We start from the raw sequence: 26,210 nt of genomic DNA, 5'->3' as shown, positions 1-26,210 counted from the left end.
CCTGGGTAGTTGAGGTACGACGCGTCCGCTGGGGTTTTGATTTGCGTCTCCGTCAAAAAGAATAGGTGCGGTTTTTCGGTTTCAAGATGGTGGTGGACCGGATCGATATTTGAGTGCAACCCCCTGATGTTGGTGAGGTGCACTTTCAATGGGAGGAAGTGCAGCCGGTGTTTAACCCTATTCTTTTTTCTTTTTGTTTTCATATTTGTGGAGTGTGGGATGGGTGAAAAAATGCCTGTCGAGGTGTTGCGTTTACCGATTGGATCACTTGAGCTAATCCGGACAATGAGGAGCTCACTTGGAGACTGCGGGGACGCCCGAGCCCCCCTGAAATAACCCACCGGGTCCTCCCGTCCAGTCGCCAACTGGCACGGTGGAGCTATTCCAGGATTTTTCGCTAGGTGGCGGGGCAGCCTCTCGCACGTGGCTGTCGTACAATTGGGCCCCCAACTTCCTGCGGTCGGCCACCGGCAAGACCGTGCCTCGGATCCCGCTACCCTCCAGCGAGAGCTGCTCGGCCCGACGTCACTCAAGGATCCAAAAACCGGCATTATGCAACACAACTGACAGCAAATCATCCCCCAAAGGCACTGGTACTCCCGCTCATAGACGAAACGCAGCAAGGCTGCTTGGCGCCTGACTCCGGCGGGAGGGTGGTAGCAAACCAGGCGGCCCCTACGGGACCTACCACCGCTGGTTTGGACGTAGTTTAAGGACATACCCGGGTCCAGGGACAACTTATCCCTATAAGGGATCTCTTCCAGCTAATAATTAAATAATAATTATTAATAGTAATTTAAGAGGACTACATTATTAAAATTTTAATAAATTTATGTTGCACTGAAGATTTCGTAATGATATTTGATAGACACAAATTGATTAAAGAGTCTCATATTAAGTATTTATTTTATGAGTTACTATTCTCCTCTTCTCGTACTCATATGGGGTAACTAGGGTAACATAACACACATAGGTATTATATTTGTTACACGTAGGAATACATAAGTATACTTAGAAACGTTTTCTTATTTTCATATACCTACTTACCTGAAGCTATACCATTCATAGCAAACGCAAACATACGCATATTTTAATAAAAATTTAATTACATTTTGTGGCAATAATTTGAAAACCGCTTATGAACTGACATCATTTCATGCTAATACCGTAATGTGATTGGAATTAATTGGATTATCATAAATAATTGGATTTTATTGGTTAATTTGCTCACAATTATATAACATTTATTAATCCCTTCAGCTATATGCGATAAATATTAATGGAACAACCCAGATCACTTGTGATCAGTTAAAAAAAATTCATCCATTTTTATAAAGTCAACATGAATGTAACATTATCAAACTGCACAACGGGACTTAATCGCGTATTTAAATAAACAACAACAACAACAACTGATAAACAAGACCAAGTGCGGCTAGTTCGAAAAACTCGCGCGGCTAGAAGATGTTGATGTCAACTTGAGCCAGTCTTCTCCGAGACCACGGGGACAACGCCGTCCTCGAAACGTCGGAGGTAAATCTTAAAACTTAAATACGCGATTAAATCCCGTTGTGCAGTTTGATAATGTTTAATAATCGTGAAAGTTTATATCAGTGTTATGAATGTAACATATTCTGAAAACATTGTTATTCCTAAATGGAAAGTAAATTAATTGCTTTTAAGCCTGAAACAGTTCAATTTTAAGTTATTTTTATGACATACGTCAGTATTGACGTATTCTAACTATAATGAAATGAATCGTGTGTACCTACTGCTTAAAACATGAAATATTAATAAAATATTAGTTTCGGAAATCGCTATTTTATCTATTGAATGTTTTATTTTACTACAATGGAACAAATCAATGTTAATGTTTAAATTTTTATTTGTGTTATTTCAAGATTACGTATACTTTTTTAAGAAATTAGAACAAGTGCCGCCTAGAGCTTATGGTGTTAGCCGCGAATACTGAAGGCGCCAGTTCGAATCCGGCCTCGGACTTGGTCCCATTTCTAGTACAATATGGTATCTGTTTCGTGTCTATTTCAGTATATTATTTATTTAGTAGGTACATTAGGTACAAACGCGGAAAATTGTTGTGTTGTATTTCTAGACCCAGAACTTTTTATTGCAGATAACGCATATCGAACTGTGCGTATTTTGTTCGTAATTGCTTACGGGTATCATTTTTATATTATTTTAATATTCTAGCCAACAAATATTATAAACGCAGAGTACTAGGACTTCATAGATCTGGGATATGCATTCATCTACTACTTCTTACAGTAAAAATAATGGATGAATGTTTTCAGCAATTTTGATACGGTTTGTTGGCTAGATTAGTATACTTAAGATAAGATATGCCCAAGTCCCTTTGTGTTTTATTCGGTTTTCCATGCAGTGAACGTTAAGTAACCCTGTAACTAATATTGTTACCACTAACTGGTTACCTACTTTGCTCAAGAAAAAAGTAATCGAAAATATCATAAATAAATCCGCTTTGAGCATATCATGCCTTAACGGCATCTTGGTACGGCCAAGGAATTTAATTTCAGTATCATTTCGACCTTGTCACAGTGACAATATGAAAGTCGTTAGAGAAGAGACCTCATATACCGGGTGTGGCCTGTAACATGAGCAAAAAATTAAACTGTAGGCTGTACTCCTCATATTGATCAACATTTGTTCAGCGACTTTTAAAAATAACTTGTGGTTTGATTTTTAATACACTTTAAAGTTTATTCTATGACGCAATGTATTGCGAATTTTGTTATGTTTAAGGCGTGACAAGCAATGTCAATCACAATGATATGGCATGGCGATGGCATCCATTGAAGATAATATTTATTTAGTATGAAAAATAGGGAGTCTAAATACTTCATAATTTTTAAAAGTTGTTGAACAAAAGTGTCACCGTTTGAGGAGTACAATCTATGTTTTAATTATTTGCTCGTGTTACAGGCCACACCCGGTATTGTCACTGGAATGTGACAAAGTACGAAATTAAATTCTTTGAACGTACATACATACGAGTGGGGTCAAAATAAGTAAATATGGAGATGATTGCAAATGTATTTGTTTTTAGAACCGGGTTCAGCGCCGAGGAATGTTCAAGTGCGGCCGCTGAGCTCAAGCACCATGGTCATTCAGTGGGACGAGCCTGAGACGCCGAACGGGCAAGTCACTGTAAGTAAAAACTAATAATTAAAGTCATCTATTAAAGAAGTGACGCTCTCCATGGATTAAAACCCTCGTCTCCATAATTTCACTTACCGTCGTTGCAAAATGTAAAAAGCTATAACTCACTGGTGTTTTTTAACTATCCATGACTCCCACGGGAACAATATAGGCCTTTGTCCTTCAGTGCCTACAACTGCATGAAATAAGATCTTTTACGAGCAATTGTGATGAAAAGAAAATTCCGATTTCAAAAGCGCAAAAAATTTCATGGGTCTTACGAGAGTAGACTAGGTCAATTCTCAATTTTAATTAAAAGCGTTAGATACTAACTCCAATTAGTTGTTAGATATAAGCACAGAAAAATAGAGTGATTCGGTGTCAGCCAGCCACCTTATCAAAACCAAATACAAAGATTATCAAAACCACAATTATGTTTATTAAGGTAATGTTCACCTTTTATTCTCAGGGCTACAAAATCTACTACACCACAGATCCTTCACAGACGCTACAGTCCTGGCATTCGCAAATGGTAAGTCTTTAATATTTAATTATAAATACATGGGTATAAGGTTTTCAACAAATAAATCCCAAATTTTTGTTTCGATCGTATAATATTTTACTTGTGATTTATATTTAAAACACACTTCACATAATCCCTCCCTGACACAGCGGGGTTGCGAAATACATCGCATACACAATTTGTGTTATAGTTTTTAAGATATACCTATTTGTATAAGTATGCTAGTTTTAAAGTATTTATCTATCTTATCTATGGGTCTATCTTATTTATCTATGGGCCAATAGTTGCCAGAAAATAAAGATTATCATTTCAATACTTACTAGGATCAGCAATTGTCTCATGTCGTCTTTCGCCTGACTTTACGCTTAAGGGGCTGTCCATAAAACGTCATCGATTTTTACCCCCCCCCCCCCCCTAAAATCATCCAAAAATCATGCTTCAAATGACCCCATTTCCTCCTACGTCATGCTACCATCATCCGATGTCCAGACCCCCCACCCCCTAATTTGAAATGACGTAATTTATAAATAAATAGCCCCTAATCGCTTGCACTTTGGAAGATATATCTAGACAGTATATTAGATAAATAAGTACTTACATACATAGATAGGTTCTCGTAGTCTATAAAGGATCCGATCGAGCTCAATCGGTCAAAGAAACTACTTCAGTCTTTTTAATTTCTTTAGTGCTGTTAAACCACTAGTCGTTATTGCGATCTGGGATCTTAAATAAGAAATACCGATCTGTAGGAGATACTAGGCTACATAAAACGAATTGACCTGAAGGTTGACGATATTTTCTTTTAAAATTAGGAATAGACTTAGTGATACTTGAATATTTTGAATTATTTTATAAATAAAAATTAAGTTCAATAAGCAATCGAAGAGTATTGGGGGTAACTTCGGGGGTAATTTTGAAAATTCCTAATGCTAAGCAGAAGCAAATATTCGCAAATTAGCCGCGCATTCGGAAGCCGCGCATGATGCGCATACTTTTCGTATTCATATCCGAAAGACTCGCTACAATTTAGTGACTTCGGATTCGCCAGGTTTGAAAGCACTTTTTGTTCCTCTTAATTATGATGTAAGGTAATACTAATTTGATTCGCCTGTTATTTAGATGGACAACAGTCACCTGACTACGATAAGCGAGCTGACTCCGCACACAGTTTACACAATCAGAGTCCAAGCGTTCACCTCGGTCGGCCCTGGGCCCATCTCCGCGCCCGTCCAGGTCAAAACTCAGCAAGGTAAATGTCGACGAATGAACTAATCTACATATTATGGATATCTCAAGTAAAATTTCTATACTCTTGTGTACATAATATTAAAATGTTGTAAGTGAATTTCATCTTACGTCTAACAAATTAACAATCTACTAGCTATAGATGCACATCAAGTATGTATGTAGCGGTAATTTTAAAAAATGAATCATTTCTCAGATATTTCTAAAGTTATAAAAGGAAAAATAATGAAGAGCGAAAATGTCGTGCTCAATTTTCCAATTTCTGTACCTATGTGGAATTTCGCCTTTTTAGAAACGTACCGTCGTTACATCAGTAAAAAAAAACATAAATAGAACAAAAAGTAGTTACCAATAGCATAGCATATTTATAGGCGAGCTGATTTCATTTAAGCGTTTTCATTACTTTATGTCCAGCTCCGAAAATGAAAAACAATTTGTCCGACCAAGTTCATACTCGTAGAATGACTGAATGCTATGTATCTGTATTAAACAACGTGCGAACATACTGTGCGTTTTATATACGTGCTCTATCTCCTATTAGTAGAAGAGCCGGCCGCAAATTTTCTAACCGACTTGATACCACGATGAAATGCACAATGGTTTCCCATAAAAGTGATGCTAAGTCCGAATTCGATAGTCTGCCACGGCGGAACTTGCCGAAAGTACGAAAAAGAAGGCCACTTCCGGTGCGAAAAAAGGGGGCTGATTTAACCCATCTGATACCGAAATAATAGTTATGGCAGCAGTTAGAAATTTACATGTAGACACATAAAAGCGAAGTCTGCCAGTATTTTTTTTGCCGGAAGTGCTTGGCAGACGCTCTCAAAGGTGGCCAACGGGACCCCTAATTTAACCCATCTGATACCACCATGAAACCAATTCCAGTTGGTAGGTATGAACCCTCATGTCAGGAATATATAAGTCTGCCAAGGCTTTTCCTGCCGAAACACCTTGGCAGACGAGATTATGTAAGCAAGGTCGGCATCGGTTACCCTACACTAACCCATCTGATACCACCATGAAACCAATTCCAGTCGGTAGGTACGAACCCCCATTTTAGGAATATATAAGTGTGCCAAGGTTTTTCCTGCCGAAACACCTTGGCAGACGAGATTATAAACAAGATGACCATCGGTTACCGTACACTAACCCATCTGATACCGCCATGAAACCAATCCAGTCGGTAGGTATGAACCCTCATTTCAGGAATATATAAGTCTGCCAAGGCTTTTCCTGCCGTAACACCATGGCAGACGAGATTATGTAAGCAAGGTCGGCATCGGTTACCCTACACTAACCCATCTGATACCACCATGAAACCAATTCCAGTCGGTAGGTATGAACCCCCATTTTAGAAATATATAAGTCTGCCAAGGTTTTTCCTGCCGAAACACCTTGACAGACGAGATTATGTAAGCAGCATCCACATACGAGGGATCCGTATTTTGGGATTATACAGATTACGGACATCATTAATAGCTGTAAGCTTATTTATTACTTTATGCTTATACATATTTGTATATAATTATGTTACTAATTAAAATATATTTATAATTTATTAAACCTAAACTTAATACATTGGGAATTCATTACCTGCTTACGGCAGTAGTAGGGATAAGTGGGTGAGTTCTGGCTCACTGAGCCAGGCCAACAGTCCCTCCCCCTTTTTTCCCTTGTTGAGGCCCTGCAACCTTGCCTTGAACCCAAACTAATGTCATTGTAGCTCGAATCTAACCTAATCTATTTTTATTGCTTTTAGAATATTTCAATTATCTACTTTTGCAAAATTAAAGGTTGAAATCTCTATTTCGCAAAATGGAATTTTAATGTGACTTTAATGTATGTGCAGTCTACTTAGTAATTGGGTTTAAAGATATAAAAACACACATTTTATTTCCTATCCTAAGTATCCTATCCTAAGTTTATTCAAATAATATTCTGAACATATATAGTAATTAGACTGGTCATATTTTTCATAAAATCGATTTCGACTGGCAAAGCATATTACTTTTTGTCAACCGGGTTTTTTAACCTAATTAGACCCCGCTGAATTCGAATTTGCCGGTTGCTCGATCGAAATCTTGACCGGAAGTGAGATATTTGACATTAAAGGTCCGTTTTTTTCGTTTTTCGTAAATAACTCTTAAACGGTGGCACATAGCAAAAAATGTTCTATTACATAAGTATTTTGCATAAAATTGCCTACAAGAAAGAATCAGTAGAATTTTTCGCTAGGATCAATATTAAAAGAGATTTTAACGCGGGAAATTTAATTATAATCACTTCTAAGGTCCCGTTTTTTAGGTTTTCGTAAATAACTCATAAACGGTGGCCACTATCAAAAAATGCTGTAAGACGTTAATAATCTACACAAAATTTTGAACAAAAAAGATTCAGTACACTTTTTGCAGGGATCAATATTTAAAAAGATAATAAAGAGGGAAAATTAATTATAATAAATTCTAAGGTTCCTTGTTTTTATTTTTTCGTTAATAATTTGAAAAGTATGACTCATAGCAAAAAAAATAATATATAAATAATAAACGTAAAATTTCCTACAAGAAACATTCAGAACACTTTTCGCTAGGATCAATATTTAAAAAGACAAAGCAGCGGGTAAGTTAATTATAATCAATTTTAAAGTCCCTTTTTAGTTTTTTGTAAATAACTCGTAAACGGTGTCCCATAGCGAAATAGGTTTTTAAGAATAAATTATCTACATAAAATTTCCTCCAAAAAACATCTAGAACACTTTTCTCTAGGATCAATATTTCAAGCGATATTAAAGGAAGAAAGTTAATTACAATCAGTTCACAGGTCACTTTTTTTTAGTTTTTCGTAAATAACTCGTAAACGGTGGCCCGTTGCAAAACAATATTCTACATAAATATTAAACATAAAATTATCCACAAAAAAGGTTCCGTACACTTTTTCGCTACGATCAATATTTAAAGAGATATTAAAGGGGGTAAGTTAATTATAATCAATTTCCAGGTCCCTATTTTTAGGATTTCGCAAATGACTCGTAAAATAAGGCTCATAGCAAAATAAGTTCTTAATAGTAGGGTCAGTAAGGTCATTTAGCATGCACTTTGGTCTCAGGCGATGCCGCTTGGCACGATTGTTCCTTAGGTCAAACAAAGTTGATCTGACCCGGTAGACAGGAGATCGTACCATGCAGACCCCCCAAAAAGGGGGGGTGAAAGGGTCGGCTCCCCAGGTCCAATCTATGCTATATTCCTTCCTAGTCTTAGCAACTAGGTCAAGTTATATATCATTTTCGTATAAATAAGGGACGAGGAATTCATTTTTGAAAGAATTATTATGCATTTCCATACAAAAAAAAATATTTTCGTATAAAACATGAAAATGTTATGTAATTTTTGGTGACAATTTTGGATGGTACAATCACAGTGTGACGATTTGCACTAAATAAAAAATTGGACGATGTAGCCCATGTATTCTTTATTCTGAAAAATATCACTCTAAAGTAGGCATTCATACATTTTTTTGTAGTAAAAAAATATTTATAGCGTATGGCGGTAACGATTTCCATACAAATGGAACTATGCCCTAAGTCAATGATTAAAAATGTTTACTAAAACACTGAATTTGGCATTTTAAAAGTTTAAATATAATGTTTGAATAATTTTTCCATGCGTTATTGCCCTTTTTTGGTACAAATTTGTTGTTTTTATTTTTCTTCCATACCAACTTTCTCCCCCCTTAAGGGTAGATATTTTTAAATTTGTTTTTATAACTAACTTATACCTTTAGTAATTAATCGATGTTCAAACTTTCAGGTTAAAATGTTCAGTAGTTTGGGATCTACATGTGTTTGAGCTAAAGACATTTTATTTCATAATATCCCATACATTATAATATCTAACAAAACTCTGCTTACTTCCAGACATCATACAATCTAAACCCCTGAAGATATAAAGCTGAAATTTTCAACATCAATTAAATGCAACAGGTTTAAGTTTAAGATAAAATAAAATTTTATAAAATCAACGCTTAAGGGGGGCAAATAAGGGGGGGAGAAAGTTTGTATGGAAGAAAGATATAAACAACAAAGTTGTACCAAAAAAGGGCAAAAACGCTTGGAAAAATTATTAAAACATTATATATAAACTTTTAAAATGTCAAATTCAGTGTTTTAGTAAACATTTTTAATCTTTGATTTTGGGCATAGTTCCATTTGTATGGAAGTCGTTACCGCCACGCGCTATAATTTATTTTTTTATTACATAAAAATGGGCTACATCGTCCAATTTTTTATCTAGTGCAAATCGCCACACTGTGATTGTAACATCCAAAATTGTCACCAAAAATTACATAACATTGTCATGTTTTATACGAAAATCATTTTTTTTGTATGGAAAAGCATAATAATTCTTTCAAAAATGAATTTCTCGTCCCTAATTTATACGAAAATGATATATAACTTGCCCTAGTTGCTAAGACTAGGAAGGAATATAGCATAGACTGGACCTGGGAGCCGACCCTTTCACCCCCCCCCCCCCTTTTTGGGGGGTCTGCATGGTACGATCTCCTGGCTACCGGGCCAGATCAACTTTGTTTGACCTAAGGAACAATCGTGCCAAGCGGCATCGCCTGAGACTAAAGTGCATGCACTTCCATACATTTGTGTTCCTTACTGACCCTACTATTAATGTTCTTGTAAATAAATAATCGATATAAAATTTTCTACGAAAGACATATGGAACACTTTTCTCTTTTTAGGGTTCCGTACCTCAAAATGAATAAAAACCGGCCAAGCGCGAGTCGGACTCGCGTTGCAAGGGTTCCGTACATTACCCAATTTTTAACAGTGTATTTTATATATGTGAAACGCGAGTGAATTGCCTTTAAAAAACCTGTAGGGATCGGTTCAAAAACTATAAGTTATGTCCGACTCGCGCTTGACTGCATAATTCTAATAGGTTTTCCTGTCATCTATAGATTCTATTCTGTGTATCTTTTCAAAATTTTAGACCCAGTAGTTTCGGAGATAAAGCCCCCTTCCCCAAAATAAAACATTAAAATACAAAAAATACCACCCCCCCCCCCTTTATCTCCGAAACTACTGGGTCTAAATTTTGAAAATAAAATAGAATAAAATAGTTCTTTACCTATATAGACGTAAACCTAAAAATAGGGACCTGGAAATTGATTATAATTAACTTACCCCCTTTAATACCTCTTTAAATATTGATCGTAGCGAAAAAATGTACAGAATCTTTTTTGTGGACAATTTTATGTTTAATATTTATGTAGAATATTGTTTTGCAACGGGCCACCGTTTACGAGTTATTTACGAAAAACTAAAAAAAAGTGACCTGTGAACTGATTGTAATTAACTTTCTTCCTTTAATATCGCTTGAAATATTGATCCTAGAGAAAAGTGTTCTAGATGTTTTTTGGAGGAAATTTTATGTAGATAATTTATTCTTAAAAACCTATTTCGCTATGGGACTCCGTTTACGAGTTATTTACAAAAAACTAAAACGGGACTTTAAAATTGATTATAATTAACTTAGGGGTCATCCATTATTTACGTCACACCAATTTCTAGGTTTTTTGACCCCTCCCCCCCCCCCCTTGTCACACTTGGTCACATTTGGCAAACCCCTCCCCCCCTAGTGTGACGTCACATTTTTTCTACGAAATCGCCAAATCGAATTAAGTAAGTACCTAAGTATTTTTAATATTTTATCAAAATATTTTTGACGATATAAATATTAGTAATTTTATAACCCAAAACTGCTTAGGAAAGAAAATTAAACGATTAAAAACTATTTTCGTTTTAAAAACTTGTTATTTAAATGTACAGCGAACTAAATAATTTAAATAAATTTTCGGTTACTGATGAAGTTAAAGTGACGTCACAAAGTTTGTGTCTCCCCCCTCCCCCATGTCACAATATGTCACATTTTCTTGACCCCCTCCCTCCCCCTAAACGTGTGACGTAATTAATGGATGACCCCTTACCCGCTGCTTTGTCTTTTTAAATATTGATCCTAGCGAAAAGTGTCCTACATGTTTCTTGTAGGAAATTTTACGTTTATTATTTATTTATGTATAAGATTTTTTTTGCTATGAGTCATACTTTTCAAATTATTAACGAAAAAATAAAAACAAGGAACCTTAGAATTTAGTATAATTAACTTTCCCTCTTTACTATCTTTTTAAATATTGATCCCTGCAAAAAGTGTACTGAATCTTTTTTGTTCAAAATTTTGTGTAGATTATTAACGTCTAATAACATTTTTTGATATTGGCCACCGTTTATGAGTTATTTACGAAAACCTAAAAAACGGGACCTTAGAAGTGATTATAATTAAATTTCCCGCGTTAAAATCTCTTTTAATATTGATCCTAGCGAAAAATTGTACTGAATCTTTCTTGTAGGCAATTTTATGCATATTACTTATGTAATAGAACATTTTTTGCTATGCACCACCGTTTAAGAGTTATTTACGAAAAACGAAAATGTCAAATATCTCACTTCCGGTCAAGATTTCGATCGAGCAACCGGCAAATTCGGATTCAGCGGGGTCTAATTAGGTTAAAAAACTCAGTTGCCAAAAAGTAATATGATTTGCCAGTCGATCAAGAAGGAGAGCGATTTTGTTTTTTTTTGTCTAGTCTAAATATCATTACTTATTCTGTGTACAGTGGAGAAAACGAATGAAATCATGCAATTTGATTTTGCTATTTTTAAATAAAGAGTAACTAAACAGTATTTTCCACAGTTGTTGGTAATGATACCATCTCTTACAATTTCTCTTCATGAACATTTTATCATACCTAAGCTTCCAGTTTTCGCCCGAATTAATCAAAAAATTCACCAACTCCATTTACACCAACCAAATAGAAAACGAGTCCGTGTCCGAATTCGCGATCTCGAGTTCGGGTCCGCGTCCGGGTCCAGGTTCAGGTAGAAGTCGAATTCAAAATCTTGCTTGTTTTGCCAGTGGGGTAACTTGCTTAACAATCAATTAGAAAAAGACAAGTCGTCGAGGAGTTCCGTTCTGATCACCATCAGCAATACCACTTCATCATATGCTACTGTTCTTAATGTAAATCCTTGTTTGCCTGATGAAAATACAAGAGTCACTATACAATGCCATTAAGATTTGTAGAGTTCCCTCGATTCCTTATGGATCCCATCATCAGAACTTGAGCTTCACGATAATATGACTTAAAAATCTAACGTGCTTAACAAACATAACGAAGAGGACAAATCCCCAAACATGAGCTATGCGTCGTTGAAGAGTTCCATTCTGATCATCAGCAGTTTCACTTCATCAAATGTCACAATTCTGAATGTAAATGCTTGGTTTGTTTAAAATACACCAGTATCACTATATGTTAGGGTGGTTCAAAAAACATTTTTTTTCCTAAGGGGCACCCCCTTATTTTGTTACACTTATTATGTTGATAAAATACACCAAGTTTCTTAATTTATCTCAACTATACTTCGTTTTTTTTAGCATTAGAAATTAGGTAAACAATCTTGATGTGTCTTTTAATTGAAAAACACATTTTAAGAATAAGTTACGGCAAATACACTCGCGTGCAAAAGTATTGCATCACTTTGCATTTTTTCGTCCGCACCCAATATCTTTGTAATTCTAGAGCCGATTCTGAAAATTTTGGTATCAACTGAAAGATTATAATCTAACGCATTAGAAAATTGGGAAATTTAATGAAATTTCAAATCTGAAGACTAAAAAAAATCAGAAACTGAAAGTAGCGACATAATGGTCGAGAAATAAATTTAGGAAAGTTAAGAATAAAAGTCATTTATTTAATACAAAATAAATTATTATTATTAAATTAATACCTGGTGTTGCCACCCCTAGCCCTCCTCACACAAATCAAGCGGTTTTTCATAGACCTAATTCATTTTCTAATGAAATCTTGTGGAATAGCGTCCCACTCCTCCAGCAAGGCTCCCTTCAGCTCCTCAACATTGGCCGGGGCAGGATTCCGCTTCCGAATCCTCCTTTTCAGGTAGTCCCACACGTGGTCAATGGGGTTAAGGTCCGGGCTCATCGCTGGCCAGTCCATGGTGTCGATGCCCACTTCGAGAAGGTAGGCTGCGGTGGCCCTAGCGGTATGACACGGGCATTATCCTGCATTTGCAGCGGTCAATCCACCGCCACGGCCTCCGCCAGGCACGAAAACCAGCTCTGTTCGCGCGTCGTAGGAAACGCCGCCCCAGAACATCACGGATCCACCGCCATAGGCGACCCTTTCGGAGAAGCAACATTGGGCGAACCGTTCTTCTGGCCTTCTGTAGACTCTTCCTCTTCGGTCACATCCATTCAAACATATTCTGCACTCGTCCGAGAAGAGAACTGGGGTCCATTGCTTAATGGTCCAGTCCATATGATTTTCTGCAAACTATCTTCGGGCTGTACGGTGTCGCGCCAGCAATCTGGGCCCTGTTGCAGGCCTCCTGGGTGTCAAGTTCGCTTTCTTGAGTCTTCTTCTTATTGTCCACTCACTGGCAGCCACTCCTCGTATCTCACGCAGACGCTGCTGGATGGCAACGCTTGTCAGGTGTCGATCTCGGAGAGATGTTGTGACAATGAAGCGGTCGTCCCTCTCTGATGTACTTTTTTTGCGGCCGCTTCTTGGTCTTGAAGTAAAGGATCCAGTCCGTTGGAACCTCTGGTAAACTCTGCAAACTGTAGATTGACTTAAATTCAGCGTGGCAGCTACTGAACGTTGGCTACGCCCCTCTTGCAGGAGCTGGACGACTTGGCGGACTTCAGCTTCAGTGGTTTCCATTTTTCACAGGTCTTCTTCACGGGAAAATATGCGGAGATGTGTACCGGTCAACTTTTGATAAGTGACTGATAACAACCCCTGCCCTACCCCCCGTTTTATAGGGGTCAAGGGTAGCGCAACTCGTGCGCGTGATAACGCGAAACCGCTCACAAATCGGGAAAATGCCGATAATTTGAAAAATACTAGGCCGTTTTCCATGTTTTTTAACTTTTCGTAAAGCTAAAACTTCAAGGGACATGATCCCATTAAAATAATTAATGGAAAATAACCGGTTTACAAAATTATTGGGTGCAGTTGAAAAAATGCAAAGTGATGCAATACTTTTGCACGCGAGTGTATGTAATAATTATTAATCTAGTACGATCATTTATATTCGTCTGCTTTCATAAGTAATAGTTTTTGAATTTCGGAAAGCGTTTTTCAATTAAAAGACATTCTAAGATCGCTTACCTTCTTGCAAGTTCTTTCTAATGCTAAAAAAAACGAACTATACAAGGGGGTGCTTAACCACGTTGAAATTTTGTATGTTGTTTGAAACCCAACAAAAAGAGTATTTATGATTCAGAATTTTATTTAAATATCTGGTTTCACACTATTTGCACATGTGATGTATAAGTTTTGAAGTAGAAAAACATTTTCTTTCAAAATAATATCTTTTAAATCACACTTTCAAATAATGTGAAAACTACTACTTACATAAAAATAAAAAAAATAGTAACTTATTTTTTTTTGATTTCATACAATTTGAAAAATTTCAAAGGGGGTCCTTGTAGTTAAGATTGTAAGATTACAAACTTGGCGTATTTTGTCAACATAATAAGTGTAACAAAATGAGGGGGTGCCGCTTCTTCTAGCTAGAGTTTGAATTTTTCCCATACAAACGTGAACCACCCTTACAAGATTTGAAGAGTGCCCTCGATTCTTCATAAATCTCACCATCAGAACTGGGTTTTGACAAAGACGGAACCAATCTGTATGTATATACTTACAAGTTACAACTCAACTAAAAAAATAATTTTCAAAATCGATCCCGAAATGACAGAGATATCAAACATTAAAAAACCGAATTAATACCTCCTTTTTAGGGTTCCGTAGCCAAATGGCAAAAAACGGAACCCTTATAGATTCGTCATGTCTGTCTGTCTGTCCGTCCGTATGTCACAGCCACTTTTGTCCGAAACTATAAGAACTGTTGAAACTTGGTAAGTAGATGTATTCTGTGAACCGCATTAAGATTTCAACACAAAAAAAAAAATTTGGGGGTCCCCCATACTTAGAACTGAAACTTAAAATGTCTTTTTCATTAAACCCATACGTGTGGGGTATCTATGGATAGGTCTTCAAAAATGATACAATACAATACTCTTTATTGCACGCCTCACATACACTTAGTTTACAATAAATGGACAATAACATAAACAAAGACAATAGAGGTAACAACAAGCGGTCTTATCGCTTATGAAATTGAGGTTTCTAATATCATTTATTTCTAAACTGAATAGTTTGCGCGAGAGACACTTCCAAAGTGGTAAAATGTGTGCACCCTCCCCTCCCCCTTTAACTTCTAAAATAAATTTAACTTCGCACTGAATGATGACATCGTACGGGGCTTAAAGCCCCCGTAACGCAGTGAACGTGTTAAAGTCACATTAAAATTCCATTTTCGAAATAGAGATTTCAACATTTAACTTTGCAAAAGTAGATAATTGAAATATTCTAAAAGCAATAAAAATAAATTAGGTTAGATTCGAGCTACAATGACATTAGTTTGGGTTCAAGGCAAGGTTGCAGGGCCTCAACAAGGGAAAAAAGGGGGAGGGACTGTTGGCCTGGCTCAGTGAGCCAGAACTCACCCACTTATCCCTACTACTGCCGTAAGCAGGTAATGAATTCCCAATGTATTGAGTTTAGGTTTAATAAATTATAAATATATTTTATTAATAACATATAAGATACAAATATGTATAAGCATAAAGTAATAAATAAGCCTACAGCTATTAATAATGTCCGTAATCTGTATAATCCCAAAATACGGATCCCTCGTATGTGGATGCTGCTTACATAATCTCGTCTGTCAAGGTGTTTCGGCAGGAAAGGCCTTGGCAGACTTATAAATTCCTGAAATGAGGGTTCATACCTACCGACTAGAATTGGTTTCATGGTGGTATCAGATGGGTTAGTGTAGGGTAACCGATGCCGACCTTGCTTACATAATCTCGTCTGCCGTGGTGTTACGGCAGGAAAAGCCTTGGCAGACTTATATATTCCTGAAATGAGGGTTCATACCTACCGCCTGGAATTGGTTTCATGGCGGTATCAGATGGGTTAGTGTACGGTAACCGATGGTCATCTTGTTTATAATCTCGTCTGCCAAGGTGTTTCGGCAGGAAAAACCTTGGAAGACTTATATATTCCTAAAATGGGGGTTCGTACCTACCGACTGGAATTGGTTTCATGGTGGTATCAGATGGGTTAGTGTAGGGTAACCGATGCCGACCTTGCTTACATAATCTCGTCTGCCAAGGTGTTTCGGCAGGAAAAGCCTTGGCAGACTTATATATTCCTGACATGAGGGTTCATACCTACCGACTGGAATTGGTTTCATGGTGGTATCAGATGGGTTAAATTAGGGGTCCCGTTGGCCACCTTTGAGAGCGTCTGCCAAGCACTTCCGGCAAAAAAAATACTGGCAGACTTCGCTTTTATGTGTCTACATGTAAATTTCTAACTGCTGCCATAACTATTATTTCGGTATCAGATGGGTTAAATCAGCCCCCTTTTTTCGCACCGGAAGTGGCCTTCTTTTTCGTACTTTCGGCAAGTTCCGCCGTGGCAGACTATCGAATTCGGACTTAGCATCACTTTTATGGGAAACCATTGTGCATTTCATCGTGGTATCAAGTCGGTTAGAAAATTTGCGGCCGGCTCTTCTACTATATCTTGTCCCCAAGCTTTTGTAATGTACCCACATTACATATACCTACATGCGAAGGTAATATGGAACGCGTAGTCAACAAGTGTTTAACGTACCTCTTCACCCATTGTTTTAGGAGTACCATCACAACCGTCGAACCTAGTGGCGGTGGAGGCCGGCGAGACGTCCGTCACGTTGTCGTGGCGTCGTCCGGCGCACGCCGGTGACAATATCGTGTCGTACGAGCTGTATTGGAACGACACGTACGCCAAGCAGCACCACAGGAAGTGAGTATTACCTACTTTTACCTAAGTATATTTTAGGTTTACTTTCGGCTAAACAAAGAAAAAAGATTTGTAAGTATGTTGGTATTGTTGGTAATTTAGGTAAGAGCGTGCGTGTTGAGGGTCTGCCACCTCTTTACCACAAGTTTGACATTGACATATTCGCTATCGACTGCGTAAACTAATTCACAATGCATCTCCCTCGTACCCTCCCATAGAAAATGGACCAGCCAAAATGTATGAAACGCCCAATTTTTTTTTTCGCGATTTCGGGGTTCGTCCCATAGTAAAAGTTGCTCAGTATAACCCCAAAACCTCACTGGCAACGGGAATGCAGTTATTTTATAGCCACCCTGTATGTTACAAGAGAAAAAGACATACTCAATAATTAATCACTGCGTCTGTATTTCTTAATTTCTATTCACAGCTCGTCATTCCAAAATTGCTTTAAGGAAAAGCTTTGTAAACAGCAAAAATTCGAAAAGCATCCAAAACAAAAGCAATCACAGCGCCGCTAAAATTTTACTCCGCCAAATGGAGCGGGCAGATTGATGCCGCTATTAAGTAGACGAGCTATGAAACTATGCGATGTGCATTAAAATTAACAGGCCCTTCGTTCTAAAAGGGCCCTTAACTTAATGACCACTTTAATGGCGGTTTTTAAATTTGATGAGTTGAAGTGACTTGAGCTCGGCGATGACGCGCATTTTGCGACGGAACTTTTTTAAGTGACGCAATTTGTTTATGAGACTGTTGTTTTTTTTTTATGGATTAGCGAGGCCGAGGGTTCCGACTGCGTGAAAGTGGCGTTGTTTTGTTACCAGGGGGCCGATTTTTGAAATTCGACCACTCGATTTCGTGTATTTCGTTAATTGATATCTCCACTACTAGGCGTTTAAATTCTACTAATAGAATTGAAATCGACTGGTCAATACCACTAGATTCCGAATTTCGATCGCTCGTATTTCTAAAATTATCATTTCGCCGTTTTCCACCGATTTTCGAGTGACGAAATCGAGCGATCGAAATTCAAAAATCGGCCCCCAGCTCGAGATAATGTCCTGTCACCTTTTCGCCCGAAATTGATTTCTTTGTGATTTCTTGTAATAAATAACGTTAAATATGTGTTAGAACAACTTGATACTTAATGTTCATGTATTTATAATACATACCTTATCAATAGATTTTTATTTAATTCTATCACTGTGAAAATAAATCAATTTCTTTGTGCTTAAGCAATAAGGTTTTGGAAAGCATTTTTTTTAAGTTTGGAAACTGGATAGTATTTGGCAAGAAAATATCAAGAAGCAAGACGCTGAAATGCAGGAATTAAGACAGATAGATGTTCACTTTCGTCTTGTAATGCCTATCACACAAATAAATGATATTAGGGATCAGATGTCACGACCACCAGCTTCATGGGCAGGATCACTAACTAGACTAAGTACCTTTTCTTACCCAGACCAAAGACATATGTAACTTCGTATAAGATGGATCTAAGGAAAAAACGTGCCTCGGAAATCAAGAAAAAGTCATTCTCGAATAGATGCCGCACACACCTTTAGCCTATTCTCGGTCGGTCTGGGTGACGACACCGTTTCATTTTTAACAATTTTAACACATAGATTATCAGTGAATGAACATGGGTCAAAATGATATAAAAATAATAAAATCATTTATCCATATATATATAATCTTTTTTTTTATACGTGCTTATTTTGAGTTATAGTCGTGTGTCGATAGATGGCAGTAAATTTACAGTGACTACAACATTTACTATGACAGGACCCCTCTATACTATCTATTCTTTTTGCCCAGACGCATACCCATCACGGAAACCTACACCCTGAACGGCCTGTACCCGAACACACTGTACTACATCTGGCTCGCGGCGCGCTCGCAGCGCGGGGAAGGCGCCACCACGCCGCCCATCGCCGTCAGGACGAAGCAATATGGTATGCCCGGTGTGGACGAGCGTGTGACGTGACTGTGGGAAACGGCTCGGGACTTCACGTGTTGGTTATATGATTTGATGTGCAAGCGGGAGTGTTTTTGGGACCGTAAAATCAAATCGACATCTAGTTTAACAGCATAGTCAATTAACTGTACCCGTAATTTTCATTAACAGTGATAATAAAAGTGAAGCGCAGAAAAAACAAGTGACAAGCGCTGGAAGGAGAGTAAGTAACAAGTAAGCGTTCTATCCAAAATTTCAACGATGAACATGAATTTCTAAAGCAATCAACGAACAGACAGGAATAATAAATGTGCGCTATGAGTCTATAAAGCGATGTAGAGTTTAAAGTTCCTACCGAACAGCATCGGAATAATTCAAATTCTGTTTGCTTTTACGATAAAAATTCCATTCCATTCCGATCGCTTCCAAGATAAGACTATTCGATATTGAAGTCCTAACAGTTGTAAAAATTTTCTTTTTAAAGTTGCAACTGACGTAGGAATTATTGTTTATTTTTGGTCGACGTATGCATGTTCCACGCGAACAAAGCCCCGTGTACCAATTGCTTTCTTTTCAACTCGCTAAGTGCGGAAATGAAATTACAACCGGCAAAGGACCTGATTAACCCGGGGAAAAACTTGTGTAGGGAAATGGGAAAAACGCTCCCGCGATACATTACGAGATTTTAGTTAATATGTATATGTGAGGTTTCGACCGTTTCCTTGCTTTGACAGTGTGAGAGTGTGTGGTAGTAGAAAGAAATCGTTCCAAGAGTAATGAGACAGATCTTTGCACTCATCTTTTTATAGGGCGAACTAGCTACAGATGTAGTGCATAATTATTTTCTATCGTATTTTCACGAAAAGTTACAAACGTGTCTTGCTATTTTAGTCTGTCTCAGTACAAAAAGTACTGACATTGACTGAACTAGCATGACATCTACGAACATTTCGGAGAAAACATGGTGGAACACATTTATTATGCACTAGTTACATCTGTACATGTGTCTTAAATTCTTTAAGGAAATAATAAGATGTTCTCATTACTCTTGTGGCATGTTTTCTGTCTGCTACTAAGCTAAGTTTTACAGGTAAATCGTAATGTAATTTCACATAACGCACCTGCCCGGCACGCCGCCAGTATTACAGCACAAGCACCAAGTTTTATCACATTAAGTGTTTTGTAATTGTAAATCTGTCGAAACGGTAATGTGGTCGCACAAATTCAACAACCAATTGCGAAGCAGTGAATTGAAATTTCATACTATCTGCGATTAAATCTTTTGTTGATTTATCGCCAATCGTATGGAACTGCAATACTTTCTTCGCCGTGTCTCATGGAAAAACAGTTTAGTATGACGTGAATTTTAATTTTAATGTGCGTTCACGTTACCCTAGTAGTAGCTTAATGTCGTTAGTAGGTCCGAGTTTTAACAGGGGTGTACACCTCAAGTTGTTTTATATTATTTTTTATTTAAATTCCACTGCCAACGACACGAAGGACATGCCACAAGGATCATTCACCATGGGGTAAACGTGCCACAAAAACCATGGGAAAACATAACCATCATGGAAATATCATGGGAACTCATGTTTTCGTGTCGTCAGCCATAACATAATGAGCACAATTTTATTCCAACAGGAGAAAGTATGACGGATGTCACATAGAGATGTATGGGCGAGCGGATCACACACACCACACTAACAAAAATGTGCATGCTCGATTTATTTTAACGACTTACCGTCGTCTTTCATTTTATTTCTGGGCACTGTTTTGTTTCAATCGCATTCAGTGATTGCATCGGCTAGGGCGGTTAACTGGGCGTGGCCCGTTTGAGTTGCAGGAGTTTATTTTTGAGCGAATTTTAGTTCCCGGAGCGCCGCCGATGAATGTGACCGCCGTGGCCGTATCGCCGACGGCGATTCGCGTGTCGTGGCAGCCGCCGCCGGCGGAGCGCGCGAACGGTCGAATCGCGTATTACAAGCTGCTTTGCGTGGAGAGCGGGAGGGGGGATTCGGAGGCGACGGTCGTGAAGCTTAACCAGACGTCTTTCGAGCTGGACGAGCTGCGCCGCTGGACCGAGTACCGGATCTGGGTGCTGGCCGGGACCAGCGTGGGGGACGGACCCGCCTCCTATCCCGTGACTGTGCGCACGCATGAAGACGGTACGTTTCTATGCATTTAATGGATCTAAATTGTATTTTTGGTTAATATGCGGCTGAAATAAACTTCCATTCTGAAATATCTTTAAAGTAAGTACTTAGTATACCAGTTGAGCCTATCAAGTAAAATAAGGCGGCAATTCTAGTAGTCAAAATTATGTATATGTCGGCGGCCGATCGTAAGATTAGGCATATCGTGAAATGTGAAAATCTTTTCCCTGAGTCGACGGAGCCCCGTTACGCGGGGCTCCTATTTCTGGGCAGTTTGCCCTTCGGGCATCTGAAGCAACCCAAGAAACCTATCTTACCTAGGTATATACCTATTGGTTTAATGTGACTATCGTCAAAACATTAAACAGGAACATTACGATCTGCCTGATCTTACGATCGGCCGCCGACATATATACGTCGCTGATCGTATTTAATAGGTTTGACTTTAGTCATACAGAATCAAACCACGTAGCATTTTCATTTGTAAAATATTTTCAGTAACATATCTACTTCATTACACGGTTTATGAAAAGGGGACCGGAATGGTAGCAAATTTCTGTAACAGCTGGAAGTTTATCTCCGCCGTTTGAAAGGATCACTCAATTTAATGAGCACTTGACTATATTCTAAAGCCAGGGCGCTTTGATACAATTTTTTTTATAAAATAAAAATATAAAGCATTATAATACATAGGTATTTAAGGTTTTCACCGGGCGAGGTGGAGAAGTAATTGTAATACTATACGCGATATTACGTATTTTAACACGTTTTTACGAATATATTTTTTTTTACCACAAATGACAAAAACCTGTAATAAGGGTTAATTCAAACCTAATCCTGTGATACGAGGAGACCACTATCCTAAGTATCTAAATATTTAGAATACCTAGTGCTAACTTTTCTTGTTTTTAGAACTTATTTTACAATTAGTTCATCAGTTAAATTAATTTTTAATTAATATAAGACGAACTCGTTAAATTGAAGGATCCTTGATCCAAAGGCGAATATGATAATCATTTTACTTGAGTTTTGTTCGCCTTTGGTTAAGCCATATCAGGAAATTAAAGTAATAATAAGGGAATACTTAAAACAACATACATTATCTTTTTTAAACATATTAATTAAATAAATAATTTGAGGTACATAATAAAATATATATTCATCTCTTCCTGATATTGCATTTAAATATTTCTATTAATTTTAACTAAGCTCAAATGTTTGTTTATAATTGATAATCATGTATGAATAATCTGCATAATTAATATTGGTATTTTCTGGGTCTAAATTGGGAGTTTTTGGTATATGGGTTTAACAAAATCATTCATAAGTTATTATTGGGTATATAACCGAAATTACAAATCACGTGTCTTATGAATGGTTTTGATTTTGACTTTTTTGAATGAAACAGATTGAATGGAATCTATACCTACGACAATTGACATACTGGGCTCACAAATAATAACAAATAGATTCCATTTAAGCTGTTTACTGGTTTATGAAAATGTTTACATATTAACTAACATTGGTGGTGGGCAACTTGAATGAAAAAATCATTAACATTCTGTTCAAAGATACTTTCATTATCACTTCAAATTCCTAAGCGCTACTACTATCAAAATTACTAATGTCATTTTTTCTTTTGTTCCTTTTTTGAGAGCACATAGCAGGAATCTAAACAAGGAGGTTTATTCTCGTAACAACGTTTTACTATGCTTGCCGATAATTCCATGTATTATCATGTCACAGACGACCATGTTTTCACTGTATTCTAGCCGCTATAACTAGCGGCGTAGAGTCGATATTTCCACTCACTGTCACATGTAATGATTTATTTTGCCGCGTTGATTCTCGATGCATAAGATGGCACTCACTGAAATGCAAAGTTTATACTGCACCTGGTATATTCGACGGCACTATTATACTATTGATTTTGGCGCACACTTATTGTTGAGTATTTAGCGATGGACACAATTTTGCATGCTTTATTTACCCACACAGCACCGTTTTCGTTCAGTTTATTTCACTGGGCACCAGATAGGTACGTCTTGCCGCGCGCAATCGATAGTTTTAGTTTGATTGCGTGGGGTATAGACTGCACTTTTAGGAAGCACTCAGCACTTATAGCGACGACACAAGGTGAGAGAACGAGTGCGTGACACCACATGAGCGTCATGGTCGCCCGAGCGGCAACGCACACGGCGCGTCGGCCCCCGAGCCCGCCGCGCCGCGCGCGCGCCTCCGCGCGACCATACTGCCAACACGCACTGGCCCGAGCGCCGCATTTGAATACCAATACCGTCCCCACACCACACGCGCGCATGTTCAACTCACAACTTCTCTACTCACTGTACTCTATACTATCTACTATTAGCGGAACGGCTGCGGATCGAAGCGACTCCCGTCCCGAGGATCCGACCAAAATTTCTCTTTCCATTTCCCATTGGCTGCACTAGCGGTATCCGAAGGATAGATCCGTGCCGCGCTCTTCGCCTGTACTCGACTGCTCAGCTCAGTGACTAGACTTCGCACACTTTCTTGTCTTTCTCTGTCTCTATCTATCTAACTCGCTCTCAAGCTACAAGTTCTTGCAAGTAGCGATTTCTGTCTCTTCCTTCCTTCTTCTGTATTATCTATCAGACTTTCTGTCGTGCATGCACACTAGATATTGTGACATACAATACTATGCCTTAAAGTACGCTATCGCCGTTTACTACGAGCCGGTCCAAAGAACGCTACGAGACATTTCGGCAACGATCGCTCCAGTCTCTGACCCTTTACTGAACATTGTAAGCGGAGCACGCCGAGACAATGACACTCTGACACTGCCACAAACATCACAGAAGATACCAACACAAGGAACGAGGCACAACACACAGAGAGATGGCGCACACAGCAACCACCACACACGACCACCGCCGCCGTCGCGTTAATCAATACATGTGCGTGTGAGTGACTTCTCAGCGCCGAGGGACTAATTAACTTCAACTGCAAAGCCTTTTTCTATTCGAACAACTCCTCCAGGAGAACGGAGCCACACAATCGTGTGAAAAAATTTACTTACCTACCCCGCATAATTCACTTACACTCACAAAGAATATTCATCGCGACAAGAAAATGTTTCGCGCATTTCCAAAGACATTTTAGCTCCATGCGAGAAATGAATTCCCTCTCGTATTTGTTCGACGTAGTAGTGAACAGAAAAAGGCAATGCACGCGAACCTAGACTGACGCCGGTGTCCCAAGCGGCTTAACCCGAATGCGCCTCCTAAAGAGCTCAAAATACACAAGGAAATAAGAGCACCCCCCATTTTGCCGACAAGCGTTCTACTCGTAATCTCTCACTTAGTAGTTCCGTTCGCCCTGCAATGTTCGCACAATTTGTCTTAAATGTATTTGAATGCGTTTTTCTCTTTTTTCTCTCGTCACTGACTTTGTATGGGCCGCTGGTAACCCGTACAGCCGTAAGGAGTGAGTACACTTTACTATAGTGCTTGTTTAGATGTGCGTTTGTGCTTGTGCCTAAGCTTTATGTAGATTGATCTTCCTAGCGTGTAACCTAACGACCTCTTCTACGCAGACTGCAAGCGGTAACGTTTTGAGAGACGCATGTCTTGAGTATTGATGGGTTTGAAGACTTGGTGTGTCCCCTTGTAATTTGCAACCGATGCTCCCAAGTCTTACGCCCCCAAGCATGTATCCCTTGCAGTGTGTGAATTTTGAAAAACAAATGCTGCTTTTGGAAAAACTATAGATGAAAACTTACTAAATGTTTACTCTTTGTGAACTGCTTGACAATTTTAGTTGTTCTTAACGATGTGGATTGGAAGGTAATGGATTTTAATTGGTTATGGTGATGTAAAAGGGCGTAAATGATATATAAGTGTGTGTTGGTATTCAAATGCCCGATCGAGATGCTGAAAGGCTCGTGTAGACACTTGCCTGGACCGAAGTACTCTATCAGCATTGCGACGGCGCCTACCGACCGCACTCACTGCGTTAATTCCCGATGCAGTCCTCGTTGCTTAATCCTAGGCCCTTAAGAGTTGAAGCTTTAGGTAGTTTTCTAGCACGCTCCCGTAGATGCTGATAGGGCATTAGGTCTGTATTAGAGGAGTGCTGGGACGGTTGTGAAACATTCTGTTGTGTGGTCACAGTGCCGGGGGAGCCTCAGGACGTGAAGGTGACGGCCATCAACTCCACGTCGCTCCACGTCACCTGGAAGCCGCCCACTGAGAAGGAGAAGAATGGCATTATAAGAGGCTACCATGTGCATGTGCAAGAAGTTCGGGAAGAGGTAAGGATGCTTGTAGCCGTATTTCAAAAAGTAGGAAATGCAACACTGTTGTTTCAGTATTTAATACAAACCCTGCATCACGGATGGAATGAGGGTTTCCGCGATCGAGTTTTTCACTATATGACATCACCGTGGCGAAAGTTCAAGCTGTCATAATCCACCAATCATGTTTAACCATGTTTTTTATTGGTGGAATTTGACAGCAGCTGTCGAAAAGACCTCTCGTCACGGTGCTGTGAAAATAAAATCTCGATCGCGGAAACCCTCATTGTGACGTTTGTTAGTTAAGATTTTAGACACTCAACGTCTGGGGACTTCATAAGAATTTCATCAGTTAAAATTCTTTGAATACAGGATAAAAAAAAAACAAATGGAATTTCCCTAAAATTTAATGCCTGCCGCATTTCCCAGTAAAAAAAGTGCGAAAGCATCTCAACGCATTACAAAATACCCTCCTACACGTTGAGTAGTCAGTTATCCAATGAGAGCATTGCGCCAACTGACCTTATCAGCAATCAAACTAACCAACATCTTTCCCCCAGGGAAAGGGCCTTCTCAACGACCCGATGCGTTTCAACGTAATGGACGACACGACGCTAGAACTGAACATATCAGGGCTGCAGCCCGACTCGCGGTACAACGTGCAGGTGGCCGCGCTCACGCGTAAGGGGGACGGGGACCGGAGCGCGCCCGTGTCGGTCAAGACGCCCGGCGGGGTGCCAAACAGGCCCCAGGTTAACCTCAAGTAAGTAAAAAAATCGGAATAGAGATTTTTGCAGGCAAAAATACAGCCCAAATTTGCATTTGTTGAGCACCAACGGCGAAGTAAATTACCTACGGTAGATACTTTTCAATGAA

General features: G+C 38.6%; 1 protein-coding gene across 5 annotated transcripts in view; it reads left to right on the top strand.

The window, feature by feature from the left end:
* The window catches only part of LOC134669117 (tyrosine-protein phosphatase Lar), a 680,297-nt gene that overhangs the window by 644,455 nt on the left and 9,632 nt on the right, over window positions 1-26,210 (top strand). For 3 of the 5 annotated variants that reach the window (XM_063526652.1, XM_063526651.1, XM_063526653.1), the window contains 8 exons: window positions 3,086-3,186; window positions 3,647-3,709; window positions 4,820-4,949; window positions 16,801-16,951; window positions 18,767-18,903; window positions 20,774-21,070; window positions 25,213-25,352; window positions 25,895-26,097. In XM_063526652.1, coding sequence (XP_063382722.1) covers window positions 3,086-3,186; window positions 3,647-3,709; window positions 4,820-4,949; window positions 16,801-16,951; window positions 18,767-18,903; window positions 20,774-21,070; window positions 25,213-25,352; window positions 25,895-26,097 — 1,222 coding nt within the window. The remainder of the gene's footprint in view (window positions 1-3,085; window positions 3,187-3,646; window positions 3,710-4,819; window positions 4,950-16,800; window positions 16,952-18,766; window positions 18,904-20,773; window positions 21,071-25,212; window positions 25,353-25,894; window positions 26,098-26,210) is intronic. The other 2 variants (XM_063526656.1, XM_063526655.1) reach the window with 1 other exon arrangement.

Source organism: Cydia fagiglandana, chromosome 11, assembly GCF_963556715.1.
Source record: "Cydia fagiglandana chromosome 11, ilCydFagi1.1, whole genome shotgun sequence".
Classification (NCBI taxonomy): domain Eukaryota; kingdom Metazoa; phylum Arthropoda; class Insecta; order Lepidoptera; family Tortricidae; genus Cydia; species Cydia fagiglandana.
The sequence above is the reverse complement of the archived record's forward strand: the minus strand, read 5'-3'. Positions and strand labels throughout refer to the sequence as shown.